At 38.2% G+C, this 18,504-nt stretch overlaps 2 protein-coding genes across 4 annotated transcripts in view; one reads left to right on the top strand and one right to left on the bottom strand.

Moving 5' to 3' along the window:
• RSU1 (Ras suppressor protein 1) overlaps positions 1–18,504 on the bottom strand; it is a 250,560-nt gene that overhangs the window by 23,928 nt on the left and 208,128 nt on the right. The window contains exon 9 of one of the 2 annotated variants that reach the window (XM_077897074.1): positions 9,689–9,768. The exons of the other annotated variant lie outside the window; for it this stretch is intronic. Within the exon in view, the coding sequence (XP_077753200.1) occupies positions 9,729–9,768 (40 nt within the window). The 3' untranslated portion in view covers positions 9,689–9,728. The remainder of the gene's footprint in view (positions 1–9,688; positions 9,769–18,504) is intronic. 2 annotated transcript variants of the gene reach the window in all.
• PTER (phosphotriesterase related) overlaps positions 1–18,504 on the top strand; it is a 143,838-nt gene that overhangs the window by 101,674 nt on the left and 23,660 nt on the right. The gene's annotated exons all lie outside the window — the stretch shown is intronic.

Genomic DNA, 18,504 nt, shown 5'->3' with positions numbered 1-18,504 from the left:
CCCCAGCCTTCCTGTACTAGAAGGGTGGCCAATTCTAGAGATTCGGGAGAAAAATTCTACCTCCCCCTTCTCCCCAACCATCTTCTCCTGCCTTCAGTATGAACTTGCAGCACTGGTCTAAACCCACAAAGCCCAGAATCTACAAGCACTAAACCAAGGATCCCCGGGGTATCCTGGTCATTCAAAAACATATTACATGTAAAGTCAAATAAAATGTTTCAGAAACCTACTTGTTTGGTCATGTTGGCAAATCTTGCTATAAATTAAGAGATACTTCCTCAAAGCAGTGACTTCTTAGACCATTATTAAAATTTCAACTTTCTTGCCCTTTTTGTGGCATGCCAGTTATGGCTTACATTTAAACCAAAACAAAATAAAACCCACCAACCAAACAACCAAAAACTTCAGGAGAGGAAGGGACACTCAGATGCAAAGGCTCAGTGATGGAACAGAAGTGAAGCTGCTGCATCATCCCATCAGCTAACATTTTCACATTCACTGAAAGGCTAGTCAGTGGCCTGGACCGTGGATTAACGCTCCACATGGGCTCTCAGCTTCTCAGAGGTAAAACTGTTGCATGAATGCTGACTCAATCACTAGACCTACCCAGATGTCTCCCCCATCAGTAGCCTAAAGGTGGCATTAGACAGAGAAGGAAAGAATGATTTATGTGATCTAACTCCTAATGGAGGATCAGTGTAGCCATCTCCTCATGTGCACATTTCATTTTACACTGCCTGGCCTACCCAGTGCTGCTCGGGAGAATCACTAGCACCAGTGTGTCAATCGGTTTTGCCATTACCCACCTTGGGCCATGAAGAGATGCCCACATGACATGTTTGGTTACAAATCAACAGGGAGTGCAGAGCATTTGCCTGTGACCTTTGATTTTGAATTCACAGTGATGCTCTGGACAGGAAAACTAACAACAGTGGGTTCAAACGGGAGATGATTGTTTCTGCAGGATGCTTTTGTTGCCTTTTTGACAAATTCTTGTATCTGGAGCCAAGCTATGGCTGCAAATGATAAATGAGCGGAGTTCCGACATGACTGTTGGTTGACATTTTCGTTTACGTTAATGAGTAAGAGGAAAGTGAAACAACGGAGAAGACATATGTTGGAATTTCACTCATTTGTCAATGACATGAGTGAATTCTTTGCTGAATCAGGTAATAATTCTTGAATACTAGAATATTGCCTCAATTTTTTGTGCTACACAGTGGAACAGCTATGAACTCAACAAACGTTTAATCTGTGGGGATACTGTTTCTGCATCACTTAATCTTAAATCTAGAAAAATCAACAACACCATAAATTTAGTGCACACCTGTAGTGCTCACCAATTTCTGTGGTGTAAATCTCGGTATATAACCCTCAAGTGTCCATTGCTAAGCTGGAAGCCTGAGGAGGGCAAGACAGATCCTCATCTGCTATGCTTATTGATGTTTCCCCAGGACTTTGCACAGTTCATGGCATATGACAGATTCTCAAAAGAGACTCACTGAAAGAATAAGTAAGTCTTCTCTGCCTTCCTTATTGTGAAATAAAGAGAAAACCGAAGCTCCTCACATTTGGGGAGTTATTTTATTAAAATTCCTTGTGTTAAAAAGTTTCTGGTTATTCTTTGTTCACAATTTGTGACAGATCTCGCAATCGCAACAGAAGCTCAAGGGTACCTTCTGATACCTTTACCTTCCTGGGTCAAGAACAGGGATGGTTGAAGGAAGGAAGTGAGTCTGAAAATCCAAATCACATTCCTGCTCCTTTGCATGAGAACTTCGGTAATGAGGAAGAGATTAGTGATCTACTCTAACTTTGCCTTCTTCTTTTTCTTCATTATCTGTATCAGTTATAGTTTTTCTTTCCCCCTTACTATCTCTATTCTGGTCCTAAAACATCTTCAGGTGTTTTCTGAAATACTACTCTGCTAGTAAAGCCTAGTAATGAATTATTATATATATATTTTTTCCTCTAAAATACTCTATATACTATATACATTTACTTATTCATTTTCTGCTTCCCCCCACACCAGAATGTAAGTTCTGTAAGGATAGGGATTTTTTAAAAATTTTGGTCTGTTTTACTTATTGCTATATCTTCAACTTCTCAATATTTGTTAAATAAATGAACACTATATCGAGCACCATTTTGAGCTATAAAACTGCTAGGAAATATGTCACCACTATCATAAGACAGGTATGATTCATACCCTTAAAATTTATATTGTCTAGAAAGACCTATTAAACAAAAATCACACAATGAATCAATTACTTATAATTTTATGTACTTTGAAGGAAAAGTGCAGGGGTATATTCAAGTTACGGAAGGCTTCGCTTAAAAGACACTGATATTTAGGCTAAGGGCATTTGATCAACCCAGTGGTCATGAAGAATAGAATCCACAAGCTATGAGAAAGCATACATTAACTTAGGGCACGCAGTGCTAGAGTTCTTCTTGAACAAAGTTGCTTGCTGGCAAGATTCAGCCAGGTGTGAATTAATAAAAATTAAACCTTTAGAAATAAGAAACATACAGTGGGAGAACTAGCCATGAGCACTGAGTCTATTTAGATAAAGGACTAAAAATAAATATAAATATACTGGGAATTATGGTTATGACCACAATGTAGGTATAAAACAGTGAGATAGCCACAAAAATAGGAAGAAGAGGGAAAAATCATAGGAAGAAGTGTTAGTTCTAATTCCCTCATCTTTTGTAGCAAGGTGTAAGCAGATTCTGTTAAAATCAAAATATGTAGTTAAAAAAATCATAATGTGTTGTTTTTTTCCTTGAGTTTTGAGGGATCTTTCTACATCCTGAATACAAGTCTTTTATCAGTTATGTGCTTTGCAAAATCTCTTTTCCTAGCCTGGGGCTTGTATTTTTACTCTCTGTTAACAATGTCTTTGGAAGGCCACAAGTTCTACGTCTTCATAAAATTCAACTTATCATTGTAACAGCTTCAACTTGGAAAAAGAAACCTAAGTGCCCAGCCACAGGCAGCCATCAACAAACTGTGGTATATACATCCCAGGGAATACTATGCTGCAATAATACTATGCTGAGGTACGTAGCAAGCAACGCAGAGGAATCTTAGAGTAATTACGCTGAGTGAAAGAAGGCAGACAAAAGAGAATACAGGCTATTTGCACTTAAAGAAGACTCTAGAAAATTCAAACTTATTTATGTGAGAGAAAACAGACCCCTTTGCCTGGGGGAGGGAGACAGAGAGGGTGAAGGGAAAGGATGGTGAGGGGGTGCGCAGAATCTACAGGGGTGAAGGGTATGAACGATATTGCGAGTATGGCCATGCTTTACTGGGTGTGTATATACATGCAACATTCCAAGTTGTACACTTTAAGTATATGCAGATTATTGTGTGTAAATTCTACCTCAATAAAGTTGTTACAAAACAATGCTTCCACTGGTATTTTGCGTTTTTATTAACTTCAGAGCAGTTTTCTAGGAAGTCATATTAGTTATAGCAAAAAACCTTTATCTGAAGTTCAACTCTTCTTTCAGTTTCCTTTCAGTTTCTCTTTATTTTTTTTATAAAGCCACACAAATGTAAAACTTTAAGATTTTATTTGATTATAATTTTTTTAAGTCATCTCTACACCGTGTGGCTCTAACTTACAAACTTGAGATCAGGAGTCACATGCTCCACTGACTGAGCCTGCCAAGTGCTCCAAAAGTAACCTTTTAACTTAAGATACTATGTACAATATAATATAATCCCATTTTAATGAAGTTTTAAGAAATCTATCCTGTCATTCATATAATAATACACATGAAGTACATTTTACTTGTGTGTGTACATGTATTTTATTATGTATAATATATAAGGATATGTATGTGTGTGTATATATATATATATATACACTTACAAAAATATATATTTGTATATGTGTGTTTATATATATTAATAAGGTTTGAAATAAGGTTAAACATGAAAGTTCTTAGCAGTGGGTTAATTTTAAAAAATATTTTGAACTCCAAATTATATTTTGAACTTCACTTGCATTTATTTCAGGCATGTATACTTTTTAGTAAACATACATAGTTGTTATGGTTATGAAGAGGAAAGGGGGTAAGGAGAGAGGTAGGAAAGGGGTCAGTTGGACAGGAGGAAGAACGTGTGATGCCAATGGGAAGACTCCAAGGAATAGCCAGGTAGTTGAGAAAACAAACAAACAAACAAACACAGGAACACAAAATGGAGCATGAGGGTGTGGCCAGAGATGAGATGAGGACAGAGAGAGATCCTGATTATGTAGGATCTTGCAGGCTGCTTCAAGGATTGAGGACTTTATCCAAGTTTGAAACAGGGAAGTATGCTGAGATTTGTAAAATGAAAGGATCACTCCTTTAAAAATCTACCCAGTGGCTGCTGTTTTACAGAGGATTAGTGATAGAATATAATCATTGCTAGCAAACTTTAATTTAAAAGAAAAAAAAAAAAGCCAGAACATATCAGGAGTTTCGCCTGAAATGAGGTGAATTTTTTCAGTCCATTTGACTGGTCTATGCAGTCAGTGTTTCCTTCCTGACTGGCATCTGTGGCTCTGAAGTGGGTTCTGGTTTTTGCTTTTGGTTCTACCACCATCAGACAGAATCAAAAAGGTGTTTTCCTGCATGATAGAAAAATCAGTCTTTGATTCGTTATAAAAGGTGAGCTCCTCATTTAAGACTGGCAGAGAGAGAGAGAGAGATTGAGAGAGAGAGAGAAGGGAGGGGAAGGGGTAGAGTGCAGGGAGGAAGAGGAGAAGAAAGGGAGGAAGAAAGAACGGCAAAACTCAGTAACAGTTGATGGAACACATAAGGATGTTGAAGGCAGAAAAAGAGAGAGAGAGAAAAAGAAAATGAAAGAAGAAAGGGTGTGAGGGTGGAGAAAGAAAAGAAACAAAATAAAATGCAAAGAATCCATACCAGCAGATGTGGGTTGATCCCTTCAGGCCCTGGCCTTGCTGTAATTATTTAGCTCAGTGGGTTTGGGTGCCAGGAGGTGGACCCCAAAGAGCTTGGATCAGACCCATCACTGTGATCAATTAGTTTCACTGCATTCCCTGCTCTGCCTCAGCCACTTTTCTTCACCTCGGGTCATGTACTTCACTTTTTCACACCTCAGATTATTTTTCTATAAAATGGGAGCAGCAGTATTTTTTTCTACCTCACAGAATTGCTTAAAAAATTTGTATAACTTATTTGAAGGAAACCAGAATGTCAATATTTAAAATAGAATTCTCGATTCAGAGCTAATGTTTTGGCTTTTCTCAGTTTGTCAATAAACAGAGAGTCACTAAGGGACTACTTTTGTGTTTAAAAAGCTCTACTTGAAATTCAAAGCTGTGGAGGAGACAAGAGTAGGTGTTAAAAAGAGTCCCTTTTCATCAAAATTCACAACTTTTGGTCTTCAAGTGACAATGTTAAGAAATGAAAAAGCAAGCCACACACTGCAGGAAATATTTGTCAGATACACACACACACAGGACAAAGGACTATATCTAAAAATATATATAAACAGCTTTTTTAAGATGAACAACCCGATTTTAAAAAGTAAGCTAAAGATATGAACAGAACTTAACAAGATATATGCACGGCTAATAAGCCCATGAAATGATGCTCAACATTATTAGTCATCACTCACAATTAGATATCACTACATACCCATTATAATAACCCAAATTAAGAAGACCTGACAATAACAAGTGTTGGCAAATCTATGGAACAACTGGCGGTAGGGATATAAAATTGTTCAGTGCCTTTTGAAAACAGTTTGACAGTTTCTTATGACGTTAAATAAGCACTTATTATGCATCCTACCATATTACTACTGCATCTTTTTAAGATGTAAAACTTTTCTTTATCTTTAGATGACATGATCTCCAGTATAGGAAATCCTATAGTCTACAAAAAAGTCACTAGATCTAATAAGTGAGCGTAACTACTATTGTACATTTACCCAAGAGAAATAAAAAAACATATGTTCACACAAAGACTTACTCATGAATGTATAAAGCAGTTTCATTTATAATAACCAAAAGTAGAAACAAACTAAATATTCATCATCCAGTGAATGGAAAATGGATACGCACATGTGCTACTTTCACATAATGGAATACTAATAAACAAATAAACAAGTAATGAATCCTGATACATGCAACAACGTGGATGAATTTCAAAAGCAGTATATCGAGTGAAAGAAGTCAGACACAAAATATGAGACTCTGTAAGATTAGATTTATATAAAACTTTAAAAAAGACAAATCCGATCTATAGTAACAGAAAATAGTTTAGCAGTTACCTAAGGCTGAAGAGGAAGAGGGATGACTGGGAGTAGACAAAAGAGAACTTTTGGGGTGATGAAAATATCCCAAATATCCCATACCTTGATTATGGCAGTGGTTACATCAGTATATAAATTTGTCAAAACTTATTGAAATGTATTCTGAAAATGGGTGCATTTTACACATATAAAGTATACCTCAAAAACTGATTAACTTTCTAAAGACAAGTAATGAAGAATCCTTACACCAAAGGGCTTGTAGTCTAAGAAGCACTCTATCCTTAGGGCACTTTATTTCAAATTATACCAATTTGAGGAGGGGGAGAATTTTCAAGTAAGGGATCTTAAAGCCTGTTCTAATATTAACATACTTTCTATATTAATGTTACCATCAATCATATCTCAATCTATAAAGTGACAAAGATGCTAAGTAAATCAAGTAGCATACTAACTCCCTCTACTGACATCTTGACTATCCTTTATAATGTCATCTGCCTTCAAACAAATCAAATTTTGTCCTAAGAAGTACTATTCATAATATTTGTGCCATCACTTTTACACTTACCATGCGTACTGGCTAATAACAAGGTTTCTTAAGCTTTAGAATGACATTTGAAAAATATCTGAGATGAAAAATATAGTGGATGAATTATTTCCTTAATCAGTGTAATCCCCAACAAATTGATTATCACCGTTTATTACTGGTTCATGGAAAACATTTTAAAGTCTTGGACTACTGTCAAAATAAATGTGTTATAAACTATCATTTATATTATAAAAGGAGAATTAATAATATAAAGCTACTTTTTCATATCACTTCTACTTAAATTTTCCAATTACTGTCACCCATTCTTTTGTGGAATTTCTTGCCATTGCCTTTCAATGACAAGTTTGAGCTCTGGCATATCCACAGGGAACAGGGATTTTTGTGCTACTGCAGAGAGTGTTGGTTATAGCAAAATAACAGACTTCAGTTACCCCAAAATGACAACATTTCCTTGCTGCCTTAATCTTTGCAAAGTGTTCCCTTCCTGGTTCACTAAGGTGCTGATCAGAAACCTGTCAACCAACTTGTGATGAAATGGTCCCCTTTTGTTCCAAGCTACAACAGGTTGCAGTGTAGGGGGATGCAGGGACCTCACTTTCTGCTTTGTTTTTCTTTGCAGCCATTAGGGAAACTGAATAAGGATAAACTGAAAGTCTTCTAGAATCAACCAACACCCAAACCCTGCATGATGTGGCATCTACTTCTGGCATCTCTTTTGGTCCCATATTCAGTAATGGATTCCATTCTTGCTTGAGACACATCATCACTCCCTTAAAACAAACCAACAAGTGCCTATTTGCTGGGTGCTGGAGAGAGTTTTAATTTAATCCTCTGAACTTCTCTACAAAGTGTATTTTTGGTTATTTTTTTTTTCATTTTGCAAAAAAGAAAACTCAGACTCAGAGTGGTTATATATTTCCCCAAGGACACACAGCTAATAATTAGAGGAGGTAGGAGTCAAATGTAGTCGGTCCAACTCCAAAGTCACCAAGGCACGAGACTTTCTTATCAAGAAAGGTGGCTACTTATTCAGACATCAAGGACAGTCCGACCATGTTCAATGGGAGAGAGATTTTGCACAGAGAATATGAATAGACTCATGTGAAATCCAAAAGTCAATCTGAGATCTAATTTTGACCTTGCAATATACTCGCAAAGATATTAAAATAAGAGTCAGAGTTTTATATATTCATCCTCCACTAAAACTCTACTAATTTATAAGGTCGCTAAAATAAGTTCATTATTTTAAGACCTAATTAGTAAATATTTTGGAGAATAAGGTAGATTGGCAGCATCTGACAAAGTTTAGACTGTATTTTTTTGACTCAGCAGTTCTAGGATCTGTCTTATGGTAAAATGTGCACTGGTATAGAAAAATACATATAAATGTACAAAAACATTATTTGCAAAGGTGCTTATAGGAGCAAAAATTGAAACAATCCACGAAGCCATCACTGGGGACTGGTTTAAAAAGTTTTGCTGCATTTATTCAATTGCATTACCATGTAGGTTTTAAAAGAAAGAGGTAGATTTACATGATGTAGGAGGTTATCCAAAATATATTAGGTAGAAACATATGTTGCATAACAATATGTATACTATTTTTATAAAAAGTAAAAAGATATATATTTGTATAGGAATAGAAAAATCTGGAAGAACGCATGCTAATTGTTGACAGCGGTTAACCTCGTGGGAAAATATTGATAAGAAGGGAGGGGAATCTTCTGTCATCCTAGCAACTCCTAGATGTTTGCAGTGAGAGTCTGTGTGTGTTTAAATGGAAATATTTGAATTACATTGCTTTTTACTTTTTATTATATATTCATATATATAATTCATTAAAAATGTGAATAGATCAAAATGTTAAACAATGGTGCTCTCCGGATGGTGGGTTTAAGATTTACTTTGAATCTTATGCTCTCTATATTTTTATACTTTAAAATTTTCCTTAATGAATATGTATTAATTTATAATCCTAATAAATTGTTGAGTCCCTGGAGAGACATCCTTCTCCCTGGACTTTGGCTCTATTAGCCACCACAAATGGATTAGCCTGAAAGAGTATGATGTCCTTTACCTCATTAGGCAAAAGAACACATTCTCAACATTTAGACTGACAAAGCAGAGTGTTGTAGTTTCCCGAGCATACATAGATACACTCTTATGTCTCAGGTGGCTTGGCACTATTTGTCTGGGACTACACTAGCCATCAGTTCCTATCATTTGCAGATTAAAATGTCTCAACATGAGAACAAACATGAAACTACAAGAGCATGAGGAGGTAGTTCCCAGCTTCTGGCTACTGGCTCCTGATGGCCTTTTGACGGGTATCAGGATGCACTGGTTGGTCTGAGAAAGTAAACACCTTTCCGTTTCCTACAGTCTGATTGGTATTTAAAAACTTAGTGTTGTCTGGTTGACTTATTTCACTCAGCATAATACCTTCCAGTAAATAAGTCAATCGGAGAAGGACAAACATTATATGGTCTCATTCATTTGGGGAATATAAAAAATAGTGAAAGGGAATAAAGGGGAAAGGAGAAAAAATGAGTGGGAAATATCAGAAAGGGAGACAGAACATGAGAGACTCCTAAATCTGGGAAACGAACTAGGGGTAGTGGAAGGGGAGGTGGGTGGGGGGGTGGGGGTGACTGGGTGATGCCTATCCACTGAGGTGGGCACTTGACGGGATGAGCACTGGGTGTTATTGTATATGTTTGGCAAATTGAACACCAATAAAAATTAATTTATATATATAAAAAAACCTTAGTGTTGTGCCAAGCTCTCTTCCAATGGAACAGACAACACTCAACGTTTCTATCTTTTAAGCATGCCTAACAGAAAGAGGAGGGTACCTCTGAGGAATGCATCTTCCTTGGTTGCCCATCCAGTCATTCAACACAGACTTCTTAGGCATTTGTTGCATTCAGTAATGCTGTAGGGAATGCAAGAATGAGACATGGTACTCATTTAGGTGAAGAGCAGGATCAGAGCAAGAGATACCCATACAAGAATCAGGAGACAATCTCCGACACATAATCTGAAGCTTTAAACTGTGTGGTGCACATTGACAGGCATTATAGACATTATGAGGAGTCCCAAGAGAGGCAAGGGGTCATGGCATGGTGGCCCACGTGAGATGCATCAGCCTTAAGGAGCTAACTGATGTTACTCAGCAGAGCTCAGATTGACTTCTGTTTCTTGTACCCCTTCTACTACTTTTCTTAATCTTGGTGCCTTTGCCACTTTGGGCCAGTTATTCTCTGTTGTGAGAGGCTGTCCTGTGCATTGCACAATGTTTATAGAAGCATCCCTGGTCCCAACCCTCTACACAGCAGTCAAACTCTGTTGCCTAGTTGTAACAGTTAAAAATGTCATTGACAAAAATCACCCCCAGCTGGGAACGCTACAGTAGACCAGGCTAATTTCTGATAGACTATGAGACAAGAGGGAGCATTTAAGACAGAGGAGGAGATGGCCAAATATGCTATCCATTTCAGGGGGATGTGCAGGAAATGAGACAGTCTGTGAGAACTCGAGTGATTAGGGACCAGTGGAAAATGTGGCTACAGAGGCAAAGATTCTGGAAAGATAAGATTCTGGAAATACAGATGTACCTAGACATCAAAGAGGTCACTGTGAAGTGTGAATAGGGAACTGTCAAGATGAAAGAACATTTAAGGGAGACTGGCTTCATAAGGATAGATTTTTGGGGAATAGACTGGATTCAGGGAAACAAGTTGTGAACGAATAATAATATGACTGGTAGTTAAGGGAGTGGAATGGGGTGGTTGGCAATGGTCACAGGAAGGGGTGGCAATGGATTCAATGTATCTTAAAGAGAGAATGAACAGGACTTGGCCTGATACGGAAAGTGAAGCAGAGCAATGAATCAAGGATGATGAAGTTTTTGAAGCTGCGTGGCCACAAGGATGAGGTGAAAAGTGACAGGTATGAAAGTCAAGAAAGAAAGCTACCTTTCATTCATCAGTGATCTTGAGTGTTTTCATAATTGGAAGAATTTGAAGCCACAGTGAGACATCCAAATAGACATGACCACTAGACAACTAGAGATAGAGAGCAGAGTGTGGAGATACTCCACATGTACCAGTCCTAAATGTGGAGATAGGATCTTAAAAGGGGGAGGACAATTTTGTGGATGGCCTGTGGGTTTGCAAATCTCTTTTGTGCAAATATAAGTTACTCAAAATATCAAGAACCTGAACTCACAAACTTAAACTGACCAAACCAAACCAACTACCTATGAGGCCCAGGCCACAGGTATAAAATGTTTCCAATCCTATGCATTTCTCATTCCTTCCTGAAGAACACATAGGATATAGGCTCAGAAGATGAGATTACTTCTTTGAGGAGTTCACTTTATGTTTTAGGATGTCATCATCATCCACAGAGATTTGTTTACTGCAAAATTAAACTGGAGCTATCTCAGGTACTGTACAAAAGTAATGATACAGATGTGATACCTGGCTTCTGCTGATACAATCAAGTAAAGTATTTATAGATTGAATAAAAAATTCTAAACAATGCAGAAATAGGAAATATGCACATTGGGTATAAGTTGGAAGCACTGGACAAGACAGTGATATTGGGGAGAAGATTTCAAAATTACACAAAACAGTACTAAAGACAATTTGGTGTAAAACTGAGGGGGATCAGGGGATCCCCATCATCTGAGTCACAGATTCACTCCATGATCTTCAGAAAATCATTTCAATTCTCTCTCTTAAATGCTACTGATATTATCTGAGGACACACTCAAATAGATGAATTCAATCAGTTAGGACGCTCTTGACTACAAGTAACAAAAGACCCAACAAAGTGTGCCTTAAATGGTAAGGATATCTCTCTCACATCAAAAAAAAAAGCCTCAAGATAGAAGGTTCTAGAATTGGTTAATTCAGTCAACCAGTGTCGTCAAGAAGGACCCAGGTATTTTCTGCCTTTCCACCTGACATCCTCAGAATGTTGTTTCGATATTTAGGCTTGTCTTTATTCATGGATACAAGTAGCTGCCACAGCTCCAGACATCATGTCTGAGGCAACTGATATTGAAACTGTGAGGTCTAAGAGAAGCAATGCATATATAAAGCATAGGTTCTGGCACACAGAAATTGTTCAATGGATGTTATCTATTATTATTTTCGGAATTTTCTGATACCATTTAGCTCCCGAGAAACTGCTTGTTTGCTAGGGCTGCCATAACAAAGTATCACACTGAGTAGCTTAAATAACAGAAATTAAGAAATTAGTGTATCACAGTTCCAGAGGCTAGAAGATGGAAATCAAGGTGTCAGCAGGATTGGTTCCTTGTGAAGGAAGGGTCTGCTCCAACCTCTTTCCTTGGCTTGCAGATGCCTACTTCTCTCTTGGTCTCTCCACATTATCTTTTCTTGTGTGTGTGTGTGTGTGTGTGTGTGTGTGTGTGTGTGTCTTAAGCTCAGGGTTTGAACTCATGACTCTGAGATCAAGACTGAGCTGAGATCAAGAGTCGTCTGCTTAACCCACTGAGCCATCCAGATGCCCCCATATTATCTTATGTCTTTGTGTGTCTTTCTCTTCAGTGGTGTTCTTTTTGTTATGATGCCTGTGATATTACATTAGGGCCTCATTCTACCCCAGTACTAACTGCATCGACAATGACCCAATTTCCAAAGAAGTTCCATTTGGAGGTGCAGGAGGCTAGGACTTCAACATATGGCATTTGTGGGGAGAGCATATCAATCTATACTGCCATTCATCAATGAGCTTTAGCTTTGGGGTCTTTATTTACTAGTGCTTTAAAAAAGACCCTTATATTTTTTTATTATTTTTTAAAGATTTTATTTATTTATTCATGAGACACAGAGAGAGGCAGAGACACAAGCAGAGGGAAAAGCAGGCTCCGTGAGGGGAGCCCAATGTGGGACTTGATCCCAGGACCTCGGGATCATGACCTGAGCCAAAGGCAGATGCTCAACCACTGAGCCACCTAGGGGCCCAACCTGTCTTTTTAAAAGAGAGGGAATATTTCTTCTTTAAGAGGAGGAAATAAGCGGGGAAATAGAAATTTGGCCAAGTGTAGCGTGCATCAGATGTCCCTTCTTGTTAGCAAATTCTCTTTCCCTATGAATGGATTTATCATCCACTTGGAAGTGAAAGCCATTGTGGGGAACTTTCCATAAATGGAATTCTTTTTTTTTTTTTTATAAAGAATTATGTTATCTTCCCCTGGTTTCATCTCCTTTATTTCTTCCCTCCAGCTTCATCTCACTTATTTCCTTATTCTTTCTAATAAAAACAAAAATTCCTCATTTATTTATTTGCATTTGTTCCCAACATGAGGGAGAAGCCCAATGGCCAAGAGATGGTGCCTGGAATTGAGACCACAGTGTTAAACAAAGCCTAATACTTTTATTTTTACCGATTTATAAATTCTGGGTGCATGTGGCAAAGAATGTGTAAGCTATTAAAAGTTGAACGAGTGTTCTCAGCTGCTTGAGGGAAACCCCGAGACCAGTCTGCACGGTCTGTCCTCCTTTCATCTGGTGCCACATATAGATTCACATCTATAACTCTGTCCTTGGCCTGGAGGGAAGATGGATGGAAGAGAGCCCTGGGTTTCATTTCTGGAGACAGGGCTAGGCCCAGGGGGCACCTAACAGGGCCTCTCCCTCCTGCTCCTCAGCAGGACCACAGGCTTTTTCATTATGGCCAAGCTGAGAGGCAGTCTGCTCTCAGCTCCTTCCTCTAGCCCAGCCCTGTCTTCCTTCCCCTTTCTCTTCCACCAGACCCATGAGTGTTCTCGAACCAGAGCTTTTTCATTTTGCAAATCTGAGCCCCCTCACCCTGAGCTGCTTCCCCTAGCGTAGCTCATTCTCTGCACCTGCTTGGTGAAATGAAGGGCTGGGCACCTAACCTGTTATTCAGTGAAAACAATCAGGTTTGCTAATTGTAATTACTCACAGATGCCTTATTCACACTTACAGGTACAATTCGTAATTTTGAACTAAGCTTTCGGAAAACCGAATTAAATACTTTCTCTTTCTTTTCTACTGCTTACCATTAATATTTTGTAAGGAGAAATGAAAAAAAGTTTTAGCATCTCCAACAGTGTGTTCCATGAGCTTCCTGGTGGGAGGTGATAAAGGCATTTTTTTTAACTGACTAAAAATGGTTAGCCACAGCACCATGAAAATATCTCAGAATGTTTTTAAAATGAAAAAAAATTCTGTGACATGGAAATAGCAATTTAGAGGGGGTCTAGGGTTTGTTGGAAGCTTTGAATGGCTGCTTTGAGTCTTCTCTGGACCTCCCTCATGATTTCCACACCAATTTCCATCTACATCAAAAAAAAAAAAAAAAAAAAAAACCACCAAAAAAAAAAAAAAAAAACCAAAAAACCCAAACCCAACAAGCCTCCTGAGGTACAGAGGGGGGGGAAAGTATGGAACCATTTGTTATTTTGGACACAGATGATTCCAACTGAGGGAGGACATTAAAATGTTTCAAGAAACACAGCCTTTGAAATACAGCAATAGATTCACATCTATAACAGACTTTTCCGTAATATAAACCCCCTCAATGGAGTGCAGTACCCTTTTGTGACTCTCTATGCTTCAGATCCCACCCCCTAGGCACCTTTTTAAGTTCTGGAATTTAGCTCTAGCCTTTACTGACGCTTAACAACCAACTTGTGCTACACGCAGATCTAGGCATAAAATTATGGTAGACAACATCATTCTAAAAACTTGTACCATTTTAAACTTTCTGGAAATCCACTGCTTTGCTATATATTCCCGGAGGAGGATTAACATTGCACTTGTAAAGGGCTGTGCATCCTTAAAAGGAGGATTGCGGGTGATGTGGCTGGAAACCAAAAATAATTTAACCTAATTTGCATGTCCAGAATGGAGGTGCGATGAAGGAGACCTAATTATTATTTCCTGTTACTTCAAATAATACTGAATGAAAACGTGTCTCCCGTGATGCCAGGTGTTAATTACCCAAATTATTTTATTGATAGGCAGATTTTTCATGACCATCTCTCTGCCATCCTTGTCTCTCTCTCAGTGTTATTCTAGTAGTGCTAGGCTTCTGATGCCCACAGACCAGCCTACTCAACAGTTTCCACTCGAACATCTTTCTAGATGCTTATTCATTCTGGTCACTCTTTATTTTTCGTTTACTCAAGCTCCCTCTTGCTTAGGAAGAGCTGCTTAGGGCTCCTTCTCTTGGAGGAGGGATGGGGTGCCAAGGGCTAGAAGAGAGCTCAGGGGAGACAGAGCTACAATAAGATGTGTTTCTGTGCATTTCAGATAGGTTTTATGTTGAGGCCATCCTGCAACAGTGAAAAAGAGGAATGGGCTGAGATATGCAAACCTATCATCGACCTACCATATTATGCTGGGATTATTTAAATTTAGGCGAATAGCACACAAAGATCCAGGTGCTATTAGGTACCTGGAAAATGAGAGCTAGTCCTCTTTTTTTTTCCACCTCTTTGTTACTTCAGGAAGGAAATCTAGTCCCGACATAAACAGGATGGCCTAGAGAGATCCGCTGACAGTATATGTCTCTGTTGAGTTGGGTTAGACAGATTTTTACTCAACTATAGGTTCTCCGCTTTAGGAAGTCAAGATGTGTATGAAATTACCAGTTCATTTCACCAGCATTTGATTATACTTGATCTTTCTCTAAATTTTTCCAACCAACCATGCTCATCGTTGGAAGAGATTTGCTTCTTTTTCTCAGATAATGAATGATGGGGGTTTGTTTTTGCTTTTGGGGGTCATCTTACCCCTGCCCCCAACAAATGTCTGGGATTATCCAAATAAATAAATACTCTGCTGTATCCTATTCCAGATATGCAGGCTTTTGCCCCATAGCCTCTGAGCCAAGTGCGATTTGACCTGGGGAGTTTACTTCCAGACGTGGTGGTGGCACAGTTTTGCAGAAGGACAGAGTAACTGTTATGTCTTGTTCTTAGGCTATTGATGATTTGCCTTCAGTAACTAAGCACTGCCCAAACATCAGTCCTACATCACTGCATCATTCTCACTCATTGGAAGAGGGGAGTGAGGCGCACTTATGTATGGTGATTATGCAATTTCTGTGGACAGACCACATTAGCACATCTTCTGTCAGTCTGTGCCTAGTCTTCTCTTTTAGTATTTTATTTCATGATCCCTCAATTATGTCTGGACATCCAGATTCTTGTCCTGATTTGGCAGCTAATTTGCTGCAAGACTTGAATTTCTGAAGTCAATTGACTTCTCTAAGTTTCAGTTTTCTCATCTGCTAAATGCAGGGGTAGGGCAGGATGCTCTCCAAAAACTTTGCCTGGATGAGTCCCCCAAGGTTCTCTGACATCCGGTTTTCATGCTATAATTTTTTTTTTTATGAGTGGACATGCAGATAGGACAGCAATATTTTATTTCCCAAAAGCTTTGATCAAACTAAGTTGGCTGAGTAGGGAACTGGTATCTCTCCATTCTCCTCTCCATATAAAATGGCGTAAGTTGTTAACTATGTGCAAGGAAGCATTTCTTGAGAAAATGTGCAAAATGTAAATGCGGTTAGAACTCTTTTACGATGCATACATATGATCTCTACTTTATAAAGTTGGGGATCTCTGTTCTCTTGCAGCCAGAAATCATCAAGAAAAAAAAATCAATGGGCAGCTAGAAGGGTTGTGCTAGTGCTCTATGAAGAGTAGGATGGCCAAAAGTTACAACAGAAATATCCTTAATTGATCGAGGGTGATGATTTGGTGCCTAGTGTTGCTCTTGTGTCACTACACAGCCCTGAGTTTATGACAATTTGCTAAATGATCGAGCAATGGAAAAACAATCTGTGCTACTTGCTCTTCAAGGTGAAATAAAGTTTATTATTTAAAAGTTTCTGGTCAAAACAAACAGGTTCATTACCACCTCCTCAACTTTTGGTTTCCTATTAAAGGCTTTTTCAGAATGGACACACCATTACCGCGGAATAGAATGGATCCCATTTTGCTAAGGCCAGCAAAATAAATACTGGTATTGTTAACCTTTGGCTTCCTGCAAAGTGGTCTGACAAAGCTCATCACCCAGGTACTGATGTGCCAAAGTAGTCTGATATGTCTGTTTTCCAGTTTTCTGAAGTGGTCTTCTAAATATCTACATCAGATCATATGAATTCTCTACTTTAAATTCTTCTATGGATTCCCTTTGGGCTTATAATGAAATACTCCACAAGATGGCTGAAAAAAAACAACCTTGTGGCTTAATTACTGCTGTGTTTCCAGTGCTGGGACAGCACAAGGCATAAATGTTATGCATTTGATGAACACCTGCTGAAGTGATGAAAATCCTGTGTGATCTGGTCTCTGTTCATCTTCCTTCCTCTTTGTTCATCTCCAGCCACTATGGCCTCCTTACAGTTTGAGAAATCTATCAAGTTCCTGTTCTGCACAAGGCTTCAACTTGAGCCCCCTTTCCTTCGTCTGGTTAAATTCTACCTTCTTCCAGATAAAGCATTATTCTCTCTGGGTTTTGGTGATGCTGTAATCTTATTTGGTCCCTGGCATTATTCTTTCTCACAGCTCCAAATTCTTCTATTTCCGAGGATTATCAAGTTTCTAATTATATAATTATTTGTGTGATTATTAATTTATAATTTCTCCCATTAGACTAGATGATTAATTTCCAGGGATTGTATCTGCATTAAAACTGTATATTCTAGAACTAATACAGTCTATACATAATGCATGCTCGATAAATATTTATTTTAAAAATTATTTTAGAAGAACAATTGGCATGTTAAAATTAAATTTTTATTTACTTATCCTAAATATTTAATACATGTAGTTTTTTTTAAAAGTAGAGAGTGAAAAGGAAGTCCCCAGTTTCTATCCTCAGAAGCAACTGCTGCTGTGTTTTATATAGATCTTCTTCCAGAGATAATCTGTGAGAATAAGCACATATTCCACATATATCTGATAAATGTTCTTTGAGGAATTTGGAATTAATGAATCACTTCTATTATCACAAACCCATTATGAAAGTTTTTAGGGGGCAACTGGATGAGAGCTTTTTATCTTGTGCATCAAACTATATAAAATAAGCCTCACCTAGGCAACAAAGAAAAAATAATGTAGCCAGCTCAGAAAAAAAAAAATCTTTTCATATTGATTCTTTTTGTCTTTGTTTATAGCTCTAGATTAGAACATAAGCATGAATACAGAATGTCACCCAACACCTCTAAAGAAATGAGATTTCTTAAATGAGGTAACCGAAAAAAGTTTTCCTTTCCTCAAAATAGTAAAAGGGAAAATAAGGGAAGGGAGAAGAAATGTGTGGGAAATATCAGAAAGGGAGACAGAACGTAAAGACTGCTAACTCTGGGAAACGAACTAGGGGTGGTAGAAGGGGAGGAGGGCAGGGGGTGGGAGTGAATGGGTGACGGGCACTGGGTGTTATTCTGTATGTTAGTAAATTGAACACCAATAAAAAAAAAATAAAAAAAAAAGAGATGACATTTTTAGCCTTTTTTTTGCAGCAGTAAAAGCTACCTGATAAAACAGGACTCATTCAAGTCCTTAACTGGGGAATTGGATGCACAGTCAAGAATGGGGTAAGGTGTCTCCCTAAAGCTCTGCTGGGACTCATGGTCCAGGCTGATACTTAGACCCTGG

Source organism: Canis aureus, chromosome 5 (genome assembly GCF_053574225.1).
Source record: "Canis aureus isolate CA01 chromosome 5, VMU_Caureus_v.1.0, whole genome shotgun sequence".
Lineage (NCBI taxonomy): Eukaryota > Metazoa > Chordata > Mammalia > Carnivora > Canidae > Canis > Canis aureus.
Note: the sequence above shows the minus strand (reverse complement) of the source record. Positions and strands in the feature narration are given on the sequence as shown.